Source organism: Rhineura floridana, chromosome 3 (assembly GCF_030035675.1).
Source record: "Rhineura floridana isolate rRhiFlo1 chromosome 3, rRhiFlo1.hap2, whole genome shotgun sequence".
Taxonomy (NCBI): Eukaryota; Metazoa; Chordata; class Lepidosauria; order Squamata; family Rhineuridae; genus Rhineura; species Rhineura floridana.
Genome location: NC_084482.1, coordinates 84,593,383 through 84,609,165, shown reverse-complemented (window position 1 = coordinate 84,609,165; position 15,783 = coordinate 84,593,383). Strand labels below are relative to the sequence as shown.

The following is a 15,783-nucleotide window of genomic DNA, read 5'->3' as shown; positions in this document are numbered from 1 at the left end:
AAGCCTGCATCACAGTTTCTGACTGCATGAACGTAATTAAATTTCATTGTCCAGGTATTTAAGATGGACAGAGAAGGAACTGGGGAGCAGGACAAGCTTTGAAAAAATGATTTTGCTAAAGAAAGAGAAACGATTCCCCTAAAGGTGGGGGGGATTTGGGGATATACTATTTAGTTCTACTTACAAGAACATGATCCCAGGAGGGCAGGCTGCAACTGAAGTGGCCACTTTCCTCATTACTGCCCTGAAAAACTACCTGTGGTGATTATGATGTCTGCTGACTGAATAACAACCCTAAATTACTTAATCTGTTTAGCACCGTATAGCTTTCACTTTAACAGCCTCACCATTCTCAAAGAGCCAAGAAAGGTTAAGACTAATTACTAGCAAGATCTAATGGGAATAATAGCAATTTCATACTCCAAATACAAACACGGTCATTGCTCAAAAGAGGAGGGGAAAGATCAGTCCACCATGCTAAGGATCTTCCCCAGATCAAGAGTCTGTAACCCATTAATATGTTGCTTATTTAACACAACAGAACCTTAGAGACACTAACTGAAATTCTATTCAGTGCTTTTTCAGAGATTATAGTATATAGGGTAGGTGAATTTTGTATTGTCTGAAGAGCTCCAACATGGAATGAATTCCGCAGCTGCTGGTATTTCATCAAAGTCACAAAATGAAAGTAATGTGGCCATCTTATTTTGGACTCTGACACCATACAGGCAAGGGTCCCAATGCAACATGAGTTTAAAAAAGAGCTGTTTTTTAAAACAATTATTATTGTTCAAATTATTGTTGAATGAATAAGAGTTTATTTATTGACCCCAAGTGCCACTTTAAATGTCCCATTCTAATAAAGCCTCTCTTATCTTCATCATATTTCTGGATAAATTCATAGCAAAATTTCACATCCACTAAAAAACTCAACCTATGATGGTCAGCACATCCAAAAAGTTTTATATATATATATATATTCATTCCAAAGACTAACAATCCTTGTTTTATAGGCTGTTTTGTTTTAGAAGTATTGTTACATAAAAGTAATTTTTGTTTGTTTTTAATGAGTCAGAAATAATTTGGGATGAATGTGAGGAGGACGGCAACAGTTGCTCTACCTTGATCCAGATGTTTGACACCAGTCCTTGATTCTTCTGTTCTGTACTTCTTGCCACTTCCTGTGTTTAGATTAAGTTCAGAGAGACCACTGTTTATTTCTGTATCTTCAAAATCCATTTGACTAATGAAAGTATCTCCTGTGAAGAATGGGTCTATCACTAGTGGTGAACAAGGTGGAGAGGGAGAAGAGAGGGATGACCTTGGAGACAAAGAAGTCAATGATTTTGGTGTCCCAGACAAAGATCTCAGGGCCTGCAAACGGTTAGTGGCATCGGTTTTCTGAGTTTTCACCACCTCATTCTCATGGATAGTAGTGATGCAGCCTGAAGGCCGAAAACTTGTGACTCTCTCCAAAAGCATGTCCATTTTGGTCTGGTAGTCAGAGTCCAGCTGTTCAAACTGTTCATTGAACAGATCGGTAAAGCTGGCTGAGTTTGAAGAATCCTGGCTTGAGGTGACCAGAGAGCCCCTGCTAGACGCAAGAGAGCCAGGACTGCTGCCAGATGACAGGGAAAGCATGCTCGAGGACAGGCTGCAAAGAAAAGTAATGTATCTGAAATTAAAAGTCCAACCAAGACAGTGTAGTGTAGCAGCTGGAGCATACTAACTAAGAGCAGTGAGACAACCTAGGTTCAAATTCCCACCAGTCACAATCTGTAAATCTAACCTACCAAACAGGGTTGTTATGGGGAGAAGGAGAGATCACAATCTTCAGCATAACACAAATTTAGTGACTGAACAACAAACTCCAAGTCTTAAATAAACAGCCTTTGGAACTTCCTATCCTATGAGATCCACTAGGCCCTCACTTGATGATCTTCCACTGTCCAGCAAAACTCCAATGAGCCAATGGTTTTGAGTGGATAGGATATTCTAAACTAGTGGGTTTTTTGGGGGTGGTTGCTGTTTCATTTTATTGTTTTGACAGAATTTAAAAAACAAGATTTATAGATTGTCTTAGCCATTGCTACATGTGCAATGGAAATGCAAAATACAAAATCTATTTTGTATAATAGTACCTGCTAGGTATAGGCAGGAAGATCCTAGTCCCATATTGAGTTGATATCTAAATTCTACAGGAGACATGTTGCCTTATCATGGAGCTTTTTGTTTAGGGGAAAAGACTGGTGTTGGGAAGAAATGATAGCTTTTAAAAATGCTGGGAAAATGGATATTTATTCTTCTTTTCAAAATACTAGAATGTGAGGTCGCCTAAGGAAGATTGGTGAAACAGACAAAGGAAAAGTATTTCTGGACACAATGCACAGGTAATCTATAGAACTGGCAGCCACAAGGTATGCTGATCACTACTTCTGATGGCTTTACAAAGGAATTAGAGAAATTAATGGAGCACAGGCCTGAATGGCTATTAGACATAATGGAAGTTTCATGTTTACAATCTGTATGCCACTGGATACCAGTTGCAAAGGGTTCAAAAATAAGGGAGGTCTGTTGCCATTATGCTCTACTTGTGAGATTCCCAGAAGCCAGCAGTGTGCCACTGTTAGGAAAAGGATATTGAACTAGGTAGATCATGACCAAGCGAGGCTCTTCTTTATTATACAGCCACGAGAGTGGCAGTATGCTATAGCCAGTGTGAATTTTTCGCATATTACAATGTTAAATTGAAAATACTCCCCATGCTATTTTGCTGCTTCCCATTAGCACATTTAAAAAAAAAACCTTACAAAACGTATAGTCTTGAAATCAGAAAAGCTTGCTTAACAACCTTCTAAGTTTTCATGGCAATACACAAAACACTCAGAGAGAATTGAGAGTTCAAAGTATAAAACATGAGAAGCATCCAGACCCCTGTTGGACTTCTTTCTGTTAATGTTCTCATAATTTGTTGAAATTAATTAAAAATCACCTGTGTTCACAGAGTACCTGCAATCCTATTACTGACGTTGCCCCATACTCTGACCTTCATCTTCTGCAATTTAAAAGTAAAAAAAAATGCCTGGCTGATTTTTAATTAATTTAAGAAATTTTACACTGAAGTCTATTATAACATTGGGCATGCTCAGTAAGAACCAACTGTCAGTGTTCTAAAAGCCAGAGTCACAGCTGTTTTGCTTGACTAACTGAGGACCACACCCACACCAGACCTTTATTTCAACTTTAGATAGTCAAGACTTCACTCAATGAATCCTGGGAAGTGTAGTTTGTAAAAGGTGCTGCAAGCTGTTAGGAGACTTCTATTCCCCTGACAGAGCTCCAGTGGCCAGAGTGATTGAACAGTCAACCCCTCTTCTGGGGATTGTAGCTCTGTGAGGGGAATAGAGCCTCTCCTAGCAACTCTCAGCACCCTTCACAAACTACACTTCGCAGGATTCTTTGGGGGAAGCCATGACTGTTTAAAGTGAAATAAAGGTCTGGTGTGGATGTGGCCAGGGACAGCTTTGGTTCAAATTTGGTAGGAGACTACATGTGCCTGCTGTAGAATAAAAAGGTGGGGGAAACCCTAAAAAACAATGATGCTGTTCACAATATTTTCCTTTGGAAAGGCAAGGGGCTTTCCCTCTACCCAGTGCCCACCTACTCAATCTCCTCCCCTCCCCCTTCCTCCCTAACTCTTCCAAGTCAGTTTCACCTATCCTAAGTATGATTGCACAGGAGTAAGTCCCACTTAACTCAAAAAGCATGCAAATGATCAAACCTGCCCTGCCCTCCTTCTCCCTTCTATTCCCTCCCTTTTGCCCCTTTCCTCCCCCTCCCCCTCCCCTCCTTCCCCCTCCTTCGCCTGTCCCCCTCTCCCTCCTCCTCCTCCATGGTCAGTTTTACCTATTCTATGCATGACTGCATGGAAGTAAATCCCACTGAACTCAATAAGCATGCAGATGATCAGACCTGCCTTTCCCCTCCTGCTCTCTCCTCCTCTCTTCTTCCTCCCCTCCTCTCTTCCTTGTGCCTCCTCCCCTATCCACTACAGCCCTCCCTCCTCCTCCCCTATGGTCAGTTTCACCTATCCTAAGCATGATTGCGTGGGAATAAGTCTCACTGAACTCAATAAGCACACAAATGATCAAACCTGTCCTCCTCCTCCCCTCCCCCTCCCCCCTGCTCCCATCCCCTCCACCCCTCTGCCTTTTCTTCTCCTCCCCTACCACTGCCCTTCCACCTCCTACCCTCCCCATCCTCCCGTGGTCAGTTTTACCTATCCTAAGCATGACTACAGAAGAGTAAATCACACTGAACTCAATAAGCATGAAAATGATCAGCTCATTCTCAGCAAACTTGCACGGGATCCCATTTCTTACCTCCTGGATTAAAAAGCAGAGAAATTCACTAATAAGCAAAAAAAAAACCCTCTTGGTTTAAGAATGTACCTATAGCCAACAGATATTTCTATCAAATTTTAAAAAGCAGGGAAATTGAGCAGCTATAAGTGAATACACAGGGGAGAAGGAGACCTGACCTCCTCTCTGAGATATTGTACTGCCTTACAAATTTGTACAAATACAAACACAATTTGGGTTGGTCTTTCACAGTCCAATCCACTTCCTGTGTAGCTTGGAAGAATTTGGTAACACGTATCTCTGAGTATATGGGGAGTGGTGGCAACCCCTGCAATCTTCTCACATAACAGAAACAAGACATGTGCTGTGCTGATCTTGTTTTAGCAGGGAGGAAGCAACAATATTAAGACAGTTGATATATTTCACAGTCACTTTAAATATGTTTGATTTACTTTGCAATTTTAGTGACTTTTCTATAGTAAATCCTTTTCTTTTGCTTCTATTTCTGTGGATATGTGAAGTACAGCAACACTTTGCAAAATTTACACTAAAAAACCCGCCAAAAACAATTGTGGAATAATGGCACTGACTATTCTGCAGAAGAGAGCCAGTGTGGTGTAGTGGTTAAAGTGTTGAACTATGACCTGGGAGACCAGGGTTTGAATCCCCACACAGCCATGAAGCTCACTGGATGACTTTGGGCCAGTCACTGCCTCCCAGTCTCAGAGGAAGGCAATGGTAAACCACCTCTGAATACCGCTTACCATCACAGGGTTGCCATAAGTCGGGATAGATTGAAGGCAGTCCATTTCCATTTTCATTCTGCAGAACAGTCTCCAATGGACATGAGTGTCTCATTTTGCACAAGATAAAACAGTGGGAGGTGAAATATATTCTAGCAAAATTCTAGGTGTGCTCTATGTTTTTAATTGACCATGCCCACCTTTCCTTAAGTAAAGTGGTTGAAGCAAAACAGGCTGAAAACATGCATCTTGGGCAGGCCAAGTTTGTTTTTTCAAACAGCTAGATTCATTGCTTAAGTAGCAACATATTGTAATCAGTCTGATTTTACATCAAACTGCAGTTTCAGATTCAACTTTTAATGCACCCAAAATAGAAATAGAACATAACCTTCAGTTTGAAACACAAAAGGCTGTCTTCACCATAATATGACACTGACCAATAAAAAGGCTTGGAAATTAATAAAAATAAATTTGACACAGATTTCTAGGACGAATAATGAGGGAAATATAGGTTTCTAGGTCAGATTTTCTGCAAAAACAGTAGTAACACAGGAAAGAAGCAAAGTAAGAAGAACACCAACAAACTTACAAAAATGTAATTCTCCATCTTTGGAGATGGCAGGTGTTGCCACCACTCACCATATGCTCAGAGGCTCATGTTACCAAATTCTTCCAAGCTACACAGGAAGTGGATAGGACTGTAAAAGACCAACCCAAACTGTGTCTGCATTTTTACAGATTTGTAGGGCAGTACAATATCACAGAGAGGAGGTCAGGTCTTCTGCTCCCCTGGTGCATTCACTATAGCTGCCCAATTTCCCTGCTTTTAAAAATTTGATAGAAATATCTGTTGGCTACAGGTACGTTTTTAAACCACAAGGGTTTTTTGTCTATTAGTGAATATTATTATGCTTATTTCAAATAATATGATGCTCACTTTGAAGAATAATGTTTGAAAATACCATTTTGCAACACTATTTCAATCCAAAAGTAATACAGCAGCACAAAGAAATGATGCAGTTTTATGACTGGCAAGTCATGCAACATGTCCATTTTCAAACCAGTTTTGGAAACATATTTTACTTAAGACAAATTGTAGGAGTACAGTGTGTAAGAAACCTATGAAAAACTTACTTTTTCAACTGGATGTGCAACATTGCCATTAATCGTGTTGTTTCCTCTGGTTCTCGAACCAACTGATTTCTTTTACTATTTAATTTCAATCTGGAGAGGAAACAACAACAAAAATTAGTTTAAATAGCAACTTAAATCTTATTAAGAGGCCACAGTAAGCCCTTCCAATGCAATGTCCCTGAAGACGAACAGGGTGTAAATTTTAAACTCTTATGCATAGCCTGTTATGCAGCATTTTGTTCTCAATAGTCTCATATAACTTTAAAGCAACACTTCTTCATACAAAACATTTTAAAGGCAATTATGTGGCAACTCAGGAAATGTTATGTCAAGAAAATCAGAATAGGAATAAAGATTTTACAAAATAAATTTCCTATTTATATTGTTATTATTTTAACTTCTGAAATTCACAATTCTTCTGCATCTTGCAGAACATGAATCACGCTTCAGACACCAGGGTTCACCTCTACAATTTTTTGGTTGTAGAGAGCCTTAAGGTACCTTGTAAAAAAGTATCAACAGCAATGTTAGTTTTTCATATAGAAGGCATCTGACCTTCTCTATGTTGTTTGTCTTTGCTAAAGGTATGCGGACTATCCAGGGACAAACAGATGTATTACATAAGCAAGATTAGTGTTTCCTGGGAGAGACAAAAAAAATATGTAAGGTGTTTCAAAATGATAACAGGCTGGATACAAGACACATTTTAAAGAGGACATTTAATGTTTCTTGGAGATGAGAAAAGAGGTGAAAAGATTTAAAAGTCTAAGCATAGTAAGTTTTTTAATTTTTTGAATAAATATTAAACTTGTCACATCTATAATACATTAAAGCCACCATGCATTTATCTTTATTATATGGTATTATTTTCTTTGCAAAATGAAAGCAGAATTAGGGTCACCTTGAGGTTTGAGCTTGCCATAGGTGGCGGTGTGAGAATGTTCTAGCATGAACTGAGTATGCACACAGAACCTTGTCATTGCACTTAAACCTGGGGCACACTCAGTTTTTGCAGGGAGCTGTTCATGCTAGAAATAGTAAAAGAGCCAAGACTTGAGGTCTTGTTTCACAAGGACAAATTCCCCATGTGAAGAGACAGTGCTCCTCAGAATGCCCTTTCAAAGGATTCAAGGGCATACATTTAGTTCACATTTAGTTCATTTAGACCCCATATAGACGTGTAACTGTGTAATGTAGCCCTCTGTAGTTTTCCTAGAACACATCCATTTTTTGTCCATTAGTTGCTCCCATGGAGTTTGGGCTGAAGAAATTGAGTAAGAGATGGAAGAGATTGGAAGAGATTCTTAGGAGAGTGGAAGACTGGAGAGAGAAGTGAGAGACTGAGGAGATTACTGAGATGGAGGAAGAAGCAACCAGGAACACGGGAAACTGCCTTATACTGAGTATACTGAGTTCAGTAGTGTTTATGCTGACTGGCAGAAGCTTCAGAGGACATTCACAACTCTACCTGGTGATTCCCAGGATTGAAACCTGGACCTCTTGCATGTAAAGCATACAGTATGTGCTCCACCACCAAGCCATGGCCTTTCCCCACTGAGAGAAGAAATCAGCAGTTGCAATCTTTCCTCACATTCCTAAGCCTGACACCTACACCACAAGCAGGTCTGAGAGACTTTGAACACCCACCTGTGACTCACTCAGTTATTGGACTCCTTCTCCTCTTAATGTGTTCCTTAGAAACTGACTAAAATTGTGTACCCATCTAAGCTGTTCACACAGTTTCTCTTTCCCCCTCTCCCTATTAAATACGTTCTACTTTATATTCTATTTTATTCTACTAGTCGGTTGTTACCCCTATCTTTTTCAAAAAACATGGGAACGTGGGCTGGAGACACCACACACTTTTGCAGGACCCCGGCCTTCTTCTCCCTAACCTGGTTCCATGACTGACTGAACCCAGACTGCATAGTTCCCTCCACAACAAGGGGTTGGTGCAAGGGAAATTAGGATTACATTTGGAGGCACTGTTGGGATAGGAATAAATTCCATTAAAGAGTTACAGTCTCATTTGCAACTTATAGGGACTGGTGTCATAGTGTGGCTTTATAGCATCTTGAAGAATTTTCCCTATTGCTTCTATAATGGATGCAGAGCTAGAGGAAAGTTTATCATCCCAAAAATATCTTCAACATTCTTGTCTTCCTGTGATAAAAAGGCAAGAAGTTTGCTAGAAAGCTTTTATTTAACAGAATTTGTATACTACTTAATTGTAATACCTCTAAGTGTTTTACAAAAAAAACAAAACCCCAACAACACACACACAACAAACTTTGAAGAGGAGACAGCTTGTTCTGAGGAGTCTGTTCGTTCCCCCAAGAAAAATCAGGATCCACTCAATGCCTTTAGTGGTCTCCTGAATTTGTTAGGCTGCTGTGATGCTGTACTGTCTATACTACATAACACTAATGAAGTAACCATAGAGGTTGGAATTTGTTTAAAAGAACTCTTGACTTTAAAAAAGTCCCCAAGATTTCCAGACTATTCAGGACGGATTCAATCAGAGATTGCTCTTATTCTGGTTAAATGCTATCTATTAAAAGAGTCTGGTATTAAAGTTCTCCATCCTGCAACAGGCAACCAGTCTAGCAGTTGCTTTATGAGGGGGGCTAAATTCAAAGGAGTATAGTAAGGAAAATATTAATGATTTAAAAAATTAAGTGGATGAAAACAAGGACACAGTACTACCTCACCCAAACATGTAACAATCCCAGGGGAAGATGTGTGGTAGAGCGCTTGAGAAAATGGTTGTCTGTAACTAAGTAGTGTTACCTCAACAAGCATCAAGTGGTAATTTATTTATTTATTAGATTTATAACCCACCCTTTCTGCCAGTAGGAGCTCTTTTAGAAAAAGAGGTTTCCCCCTTCCCCATTTTCTTATCTAGATGGCATTCAAATAGCTGGTGCGCAGCAAGAAATGAATAAATATCACATGTAACCTGAGAGGATTCTGGAATTTTTTAGTTTTTTCAAGTTTTGAATCCCACAAATATGCTTTTAGTTCATTTGTGTGGGATGGCAGTTATGCACAAAAAGAAGCCTATAAAATCTCATACAAAAAAATAAAATAAAGGACAGAATGTTCAAGTCATTTTTAGCGAGAAGAGCCTGACTGTCAGAAACATCTTTGCAGACTCTAAGCATTATCCACCCACACATCTAGTCTACAGAATGGCAATTAAAGAGAGGCTTTTTACCCTGTTACTACTGCTTCTTCCCATGGGGCTAAAACTACAGCTGAAATTGTGATGCAGTCTCACGACATCCAGGTGCCAAATATAATTCTCTTTAGTAGCCAACTAAATTACAGGAGACAGAGTATGAGAAGTGGGGGCTTCTATGTGCTTGATAGTCTAGTTGTCAAATTGCATTCCTTTAAAAACTGCGGTTCCTGACTTCCGGGAAGGGTGACTTAGCCTGTGCCTGCTTTTGAGACGGGCTCCTGCCTCAAAAGAAGCTTATTCAGATATATCAGTCAGTTTTTTCTTTTTTTTTTGACTGATTAAACTTCTCCCGGGTAGGGAGAAACGAAGAGATTAACCTCAAAGCCTATTTTTGTTGGGACGACCAGATCTCATTAATTTATGGGACGAGGTCCAGCCGACGAAGGTGGGACGGATTTTCAACAGCAAGCTCTATCTGATAAAGCGAACGTTCATCTTATCTTCTAAGAGAGAACGCACTAACAGGCAAGCACCCTTCTTTCTATATTTTTCTTTTACTTGACTTAAATTGTTGTTGTTTAAAAGAGATTTGCCAGATTGATCGGTTTTTGACATCTCACTGGGGAGCCATAACTTCTCTCTGCTACGCACTAATTAATAGCTTATCTCTGTTTTTGTTGCAAAAAGCTGTCCTGGATTTGCATTTTAAAGATATACACAGAAGAGGGATTTCTATTCCAGATTTTTATTTTGAAGAATATTATATTGTCTGAGACTACTCTCTTTTTGGTCTATTTTATTTTTGACGAATCTGTTTCCTGACGACTGCCATTAATTGTTTCGATCCTGGGAACTGCATTTTGTTTACTTAACTATGGAGAGATAAGGCTGTCTGCTCTGTTTATACTGTGATGTCACCAAGTTTGGAGTATTAACCCAATTGTTGCTGAAATAAGAAGTGGTTTTCCTATATTTTTCTTTTAAAATGGCAATTAAGAAAGTGGCTGAGAATCTGGAAATAACTATGTTTCAGAAAATAATGGATGAGATTGAGATAACGAAACAAAACCTGCGACAGGGTTGTAAGGAGCTGAAAATTGAATTGAGTAAAATGACGCAGGAGATTAAAGATATAGGGGTCCCTGTGAGAGAGGTGACCCTGGAAGGGGTCCCTGTGAGAGAGGAGACCCCGGAGATTGGAACAAACGTGGAACAGGAAAAAGATTTGGAGTCTATGGACTTTAGAAATAAAATCTATTGTTTGGAGACACAGGAGATTAAAGACATAGGGGTCCTTGTGAGAGAGGAGACCCTGGAGACTGGAACAGGGGTCCCTGTGAGAGAGGAGACCCCGGAGATTGGAACAAACGTGGAACAGGAAAAAGATTTGGAGTCTATGGACTTTAGAAATAAAATCTATTGTTTGGAACTCAATGTTATCTCTAAAGAAATTAATGAAGATTCTAGAGATAAAGTTATCAATGGCATGGATAATCTTCTGGACTGGAATGATGTGATGGAGCCCAATATAGAGAAAATCTATGGAATTAACTGCAGCCATGTGACAATGGAAAAACTTTCAAGAGATGACCCAGTGTATTTTGAAAAAAAGAACAGAGATATGATTTTACAGCAGTATTTCAGCAACCTATTCAGAATGGATGGCAAGAAAATATTTGGGATAGAGGTAATTCCTATCAGACTCTTACTATATGACTATGGCTTTGACAGCAAGATTATTATGGAATACTGATAATGGAAGATTGGATACTGAAATTACTGGACTTAACAAGACTACTGAAGATGGAAGATGGAAAATGGAACTAATAGGGATAATAGAACAATGGCTACTGAAATTACTGAACCTAACAGATTCTGATGTGATGGATTAATTGAAATGTTTATTTTGACTATGGTTATGACAATAAGATTATCATAATTAGTAATGAGATGGATTAATCGATATGCTTATCTGGAAAAAAAAAATTGATAGATATATTTCTTAAAGAATTGAAACCTCTCTTTGACTTTTTGTGGAAAGAATAAAGTAATGTTTATGAGATTTGATGATTAAGTAAGATAACTATTGGAGGAAAGTGATTTTATAATATGACTTAAGAGACAGGATTGTTATATATTATAGACTTATAACTGATCTGATCTTTGACAAATGGGAAGTCAATATTTTACTCTTTATTTTTTATTTTTATTTTTATTTATTTTTTTTTGTTTAACTATTTTTGATTTTGTTTTTTGTCTTTGAATGTTTTATGATTTTGTCTTGTATGTTTTATGAAAATTTGAATAAAAATTATTGAAAAAAAAAAAAAAAAACTGCGGTTCCTATGGGGATAACATTTAAAGAACTATTTGAATTTAAATATAGCTACAATTCTAATGTGTCTTTGAAGTTGTTCAGCATTGCTTCTGCCTAAATATTAAAGTAAGGCAGCACATAAATCCCCCAAGCCAGCACTTCCATGTTTATCAGTGATAGTGATCTGGAGCACAGCAAATTTTGGGGTTTCTCTATGCCCCTGAGGTTTGGTTGGCCTTCACCAGGGACCATGCCTTTAGTGTGGCAGGTCCTGCCCTGTGGAACTCCCTACCAATAGAGGTTCAGCAGGAACTCTCCCTTCCTTCAGGCATCTTCTGAAAACCAAACTTTTAGACAGGCCTTTTAACATGGATTTTTTTCTTTCAGACAATGCTGTATTTGTTGATACTTTTATTATTGTTTTTAATGATGTTTTTATTGGTTTTCAATTTTATAATGTTTTATATGTTGTAAGCACCCTTGATGTAATTTTACAAAAGTGTGTAAATAAATAAATAAACTTCATGGAGACGACAGGTTTCATGTCGGTTTGTTTCAGTCTTGGAATTAATGCCATGAAGAATGTTAACAGGATCCAAGCCTGGCACCACTGATATCTTCAGTTTGAGAGACCTGAAACCAAGAGTTTTGCTGGTAAACCCCAGGTTCTAGTATTATTCCTCTCATGTAACACTAGGGGTTATCCAATGTAGTTGAATACTCAAAGATTCAGGTCAGAAGGACCACAAAAGGAAGAACTTCTTCAGACAGCACATAGTTAAATTGTGGAATTTGCTGTCACAGGATGCAGCATTGGCCATCAACTTGTACAACTTAGACAAACTCATGGACAATAAGGCTACAATTGGCTACTAGCCAGGATGTTTATGTTCTACCTCCACTGTCAAAGGCAGTATGTTTGTGAATACCAGTTGCTGGGAATCATGTGGGAAAACTGCTGTTGCACTTGGCATCACTCTGATGAGGGTAGGATGGAGTTTGATTCTGTATTGGCTTCACACACCAGTTACCCTGCTGGTAGCCAAAGGAGCAGAATTTAACCCCTACTCATCAGCTGAGTTTGGTCACTCAGTTTGGTTGCGCATGCCAATTCCTCTGTTGGGAAGAGGCCCACACAGCCAAAGCACAGCACAGGGCTATTTGAAATCCCTGTTGCAAGCAGCCTCATGATGCTCTTTGAACCTCTGGGTTTTGAAGGTTTAAACAGCAGTGCAGGGGTGCTTGCAAAATGGCTTTCAAACAGCCTGTGTTGCACTTTGAAGTCCCAACAATAGGAACTACATAGGACGTTGGACTAGATAGGCCTTTAGCGTGATCCATTAGGGCTCTTCTTATGTTCTTAAAATATAATCTCTTCAGTTTACCTATTGCACAACACCGTCTGTGATGCATGTTTTGTTCCTCCCACCTTCTGCCCTGTCTTGTGCACATTCATCATTCCATCTCTTTTTCTGGCTGGCTATTTTTTTTTATGCTGCTATCACTTTCTTCTCTCCCCATCCCCAATCCCTCAGTCCCTGGCTAAAGAATGCAGAATGGTGAATCTTTGCCATCACAAGCGCAATTTAATAAATTATTTTCATTTCAAAACTCTGAATCTCATAAGGACAATTTATATTTATATTTCATGTGGGAGAATAAAGGTTGCTCTGCCAAAAGCAGGCATTACATCCTTGCAAATCGTGGTTTTCCACATGTTTCATAAACATGGAAAGCATGCATGCCACTGCCCAATATATGTGTTCAGCAACAGCAAGGTCTAGATCATGTACTTATGGGGAAACAGCTATAAAATTTGCCCTGGATTCAGTGAACTGACCCCAAAATAAAAGAGTGAGATTCTACAAGTGAGATGAGTTCATACATGTTCATCACTTGACAGTGCAGTCATCAAGTGCTAAACTAAATGTTTGTGGTGCTGGATCATTAGTATCTATATCAAACAGAGATTTCACACCACCTAAAACATTTTCAACAGCAGCAGTGTGCATAATTTGCTGTAAATCACACAAAGAGATAAATGCACATATAGGTATATCAGCCATTATTTTGCAAGTCCTGTTCCATCCTTAAGTATTTCAAAAGAGGACATATCTAAGTCATATAGAAAGATTCCAAAAGAGGGTGTTCTGAAGGAGAGAAGGGAAGAATGGACCATTTTGTTGTGCACCATAAATCTTTCTGGGCTGCAATGAAACTCTTGGTCTGCACCTTTGCTAGAAACCAACCATTCACAGAAGGGGTAAATAACTTGAATCATATTATAAACAGTGGCCATTTTGCTGGTTTTTGACATTGAAATGATTCATCACTACACATCTGGGAATGGCCTCCATACCAGGTGATCAGTGGCTTCAGGTAGCCAAAGGGGCTCCAGTAGAATGACATCTAAATGAATCATGTCTGAGTAATGTCTATCAGTGTGGAAATTCTGTAGTCCTGAGCAATGGAGCAAAGCACTCATGTATCTGCTAAGCATCCTGGTAGCTGTGGTGAAGGAGATGTTCTTTTCTGGCTGTCAAGGCTTGGATGCGCCATTGGGTTTCAAGGAAGGCAAGGGAGCATGTACTGCTTCTGAGGTCACATTTTAAACCAAACAGATGAGAAGCTGAGGCAGATGTGTCAGGGGCTGAGGTGTGATATCTAAGTCCATGCAAGGAAGAGAGAATAATATAAGGCAAAAACTTCTCACGCTCTTTGGGATTTGAGGCCAGTGCTAAAGGACAGTAGCTTGCTCCCCTGTCAGTTATCTGGGGAACCTCCAGCCCACAGGCCCCGATGACCAGCGGATCAGCCTTTGCTTGCATAACCATGCATTTCAAACTGCATTGGCAAAAATGGGTCACCTGACATCACTGTGATGCCTCGGCCACCTATCAAACTTGGCCTGCAAGGGATGGGGGAGATAAAGATCCAGCCCACTGGCTGGATCCAGTTTCCCAGCCCTGCCCTGCGACTTAAAATGGAATTAAAGTGTGGTTACATGCAACCATCTGCAACAGTTTTACCAGATGCAAGTGTCTGCAACAAATTCACTTGTTCACAATAATAGAAGAAAACCATCAATTTTTACTGGTTAAACTGAGAAAAGTAAAGAATGTTGTTTTCTGTTGATAATAAACAAGAGATCCAGATGTTAAATGTACCTTTCAGTTAAAGCTTTGCTTTGTGTATCTCTTGCAGTCTGAAGATCTTCTTCTAGACGTTTTCTTTCCATCTCCAGCCTTTCTACTTCACCCTGAGTCCATTTTCTAGGGCTAATGAATCTCATTTCCTTTAGAAGTTCCTCCTTCTCATTGATTAACATTAATCGGTCTCGTTCAGAATCTAGCACACCAGGCCAGGCCTCACTATCCAGTTCAGCCAACTGTATCTTCAAATTTGCTATTCTACAGGAGGAAGCAAAACAATTAACCTTGCATATGGCATGCATGTTCCAGCAGGCTCAATAAACTTCCTGTTAGGCTCTCTTGCTTTAAAAAAAAATCTTCAATCACAGCAACAATTTGTAAAGGTAAGTATAGAATTGGGTAATCTGGTACTGAAGGTCACAATTTATCAGCTGTCACCAGTCATGTAGATTATGTCTTAATCTTGTGATACAAAATGGCATGTCAAAACACAGAAGTCATATTTCAGGGCACTTTTTACAAAAAAAGAAACTATTGAGCTGGTTCCCATAGCAGGAAAGCTCCTGCTTAATTAATTTAAATTCTATAATTGATAGAAATTCATCCAAGCTGCACTGAAGCTTTCTTTGCAGGCATTTTAATGTTCAACTGCCTGATTAAGCCCAACATTGTGCTCCAGCGATGAATTAGCAATGGCATTAGTTTGTAATCTGTTAATTCCTTTGTGAATTTGTAAAGAGTGTGTTCTAAGAGGATTGCTCAGCTATAATCTGATAACTTCTGTCAACTATCAGCATGGATATGGTAAGAGGTCAGATTTCTTCTTACTACTCAGCAATTTTCCCAAAAATAACACAGAACTGCATAAATTCTACACTTTGGTGCTAATGAA

General features: G+C 39.2%; 1 protein-coding gene across 1 annotated transcript in view; it reads right to left on the bottom strand.

Moving 5' to 3' along the window:
- Positions 1-15,783, bottom strand: part of WWC1 (WW and C2 domain containing 1) — a 135,312-nt gene that overhangs the window by 19,127 nt on the left and 100,402 nt on the right. Inside the window, exons 9-11 of the mRNA XM_061616803.1 lie at positions 14,907-15,149; positions 6,239-6,328; positions 1,122-1,654 (exon numbers count right to left, since the gene is read on the bottom strand). Of these exons, the coding sequence (XP_061472787.1) occupies positions 1,122-1,654; positions 6,239-6,328; positions 14,907-15,149 (866 nt within the window). The remainder of the gene's footprint in view (positions 1-1,121; positions 1,655-6,238; positions 6,329-14,906; positions 15,150-15,783) is intronic.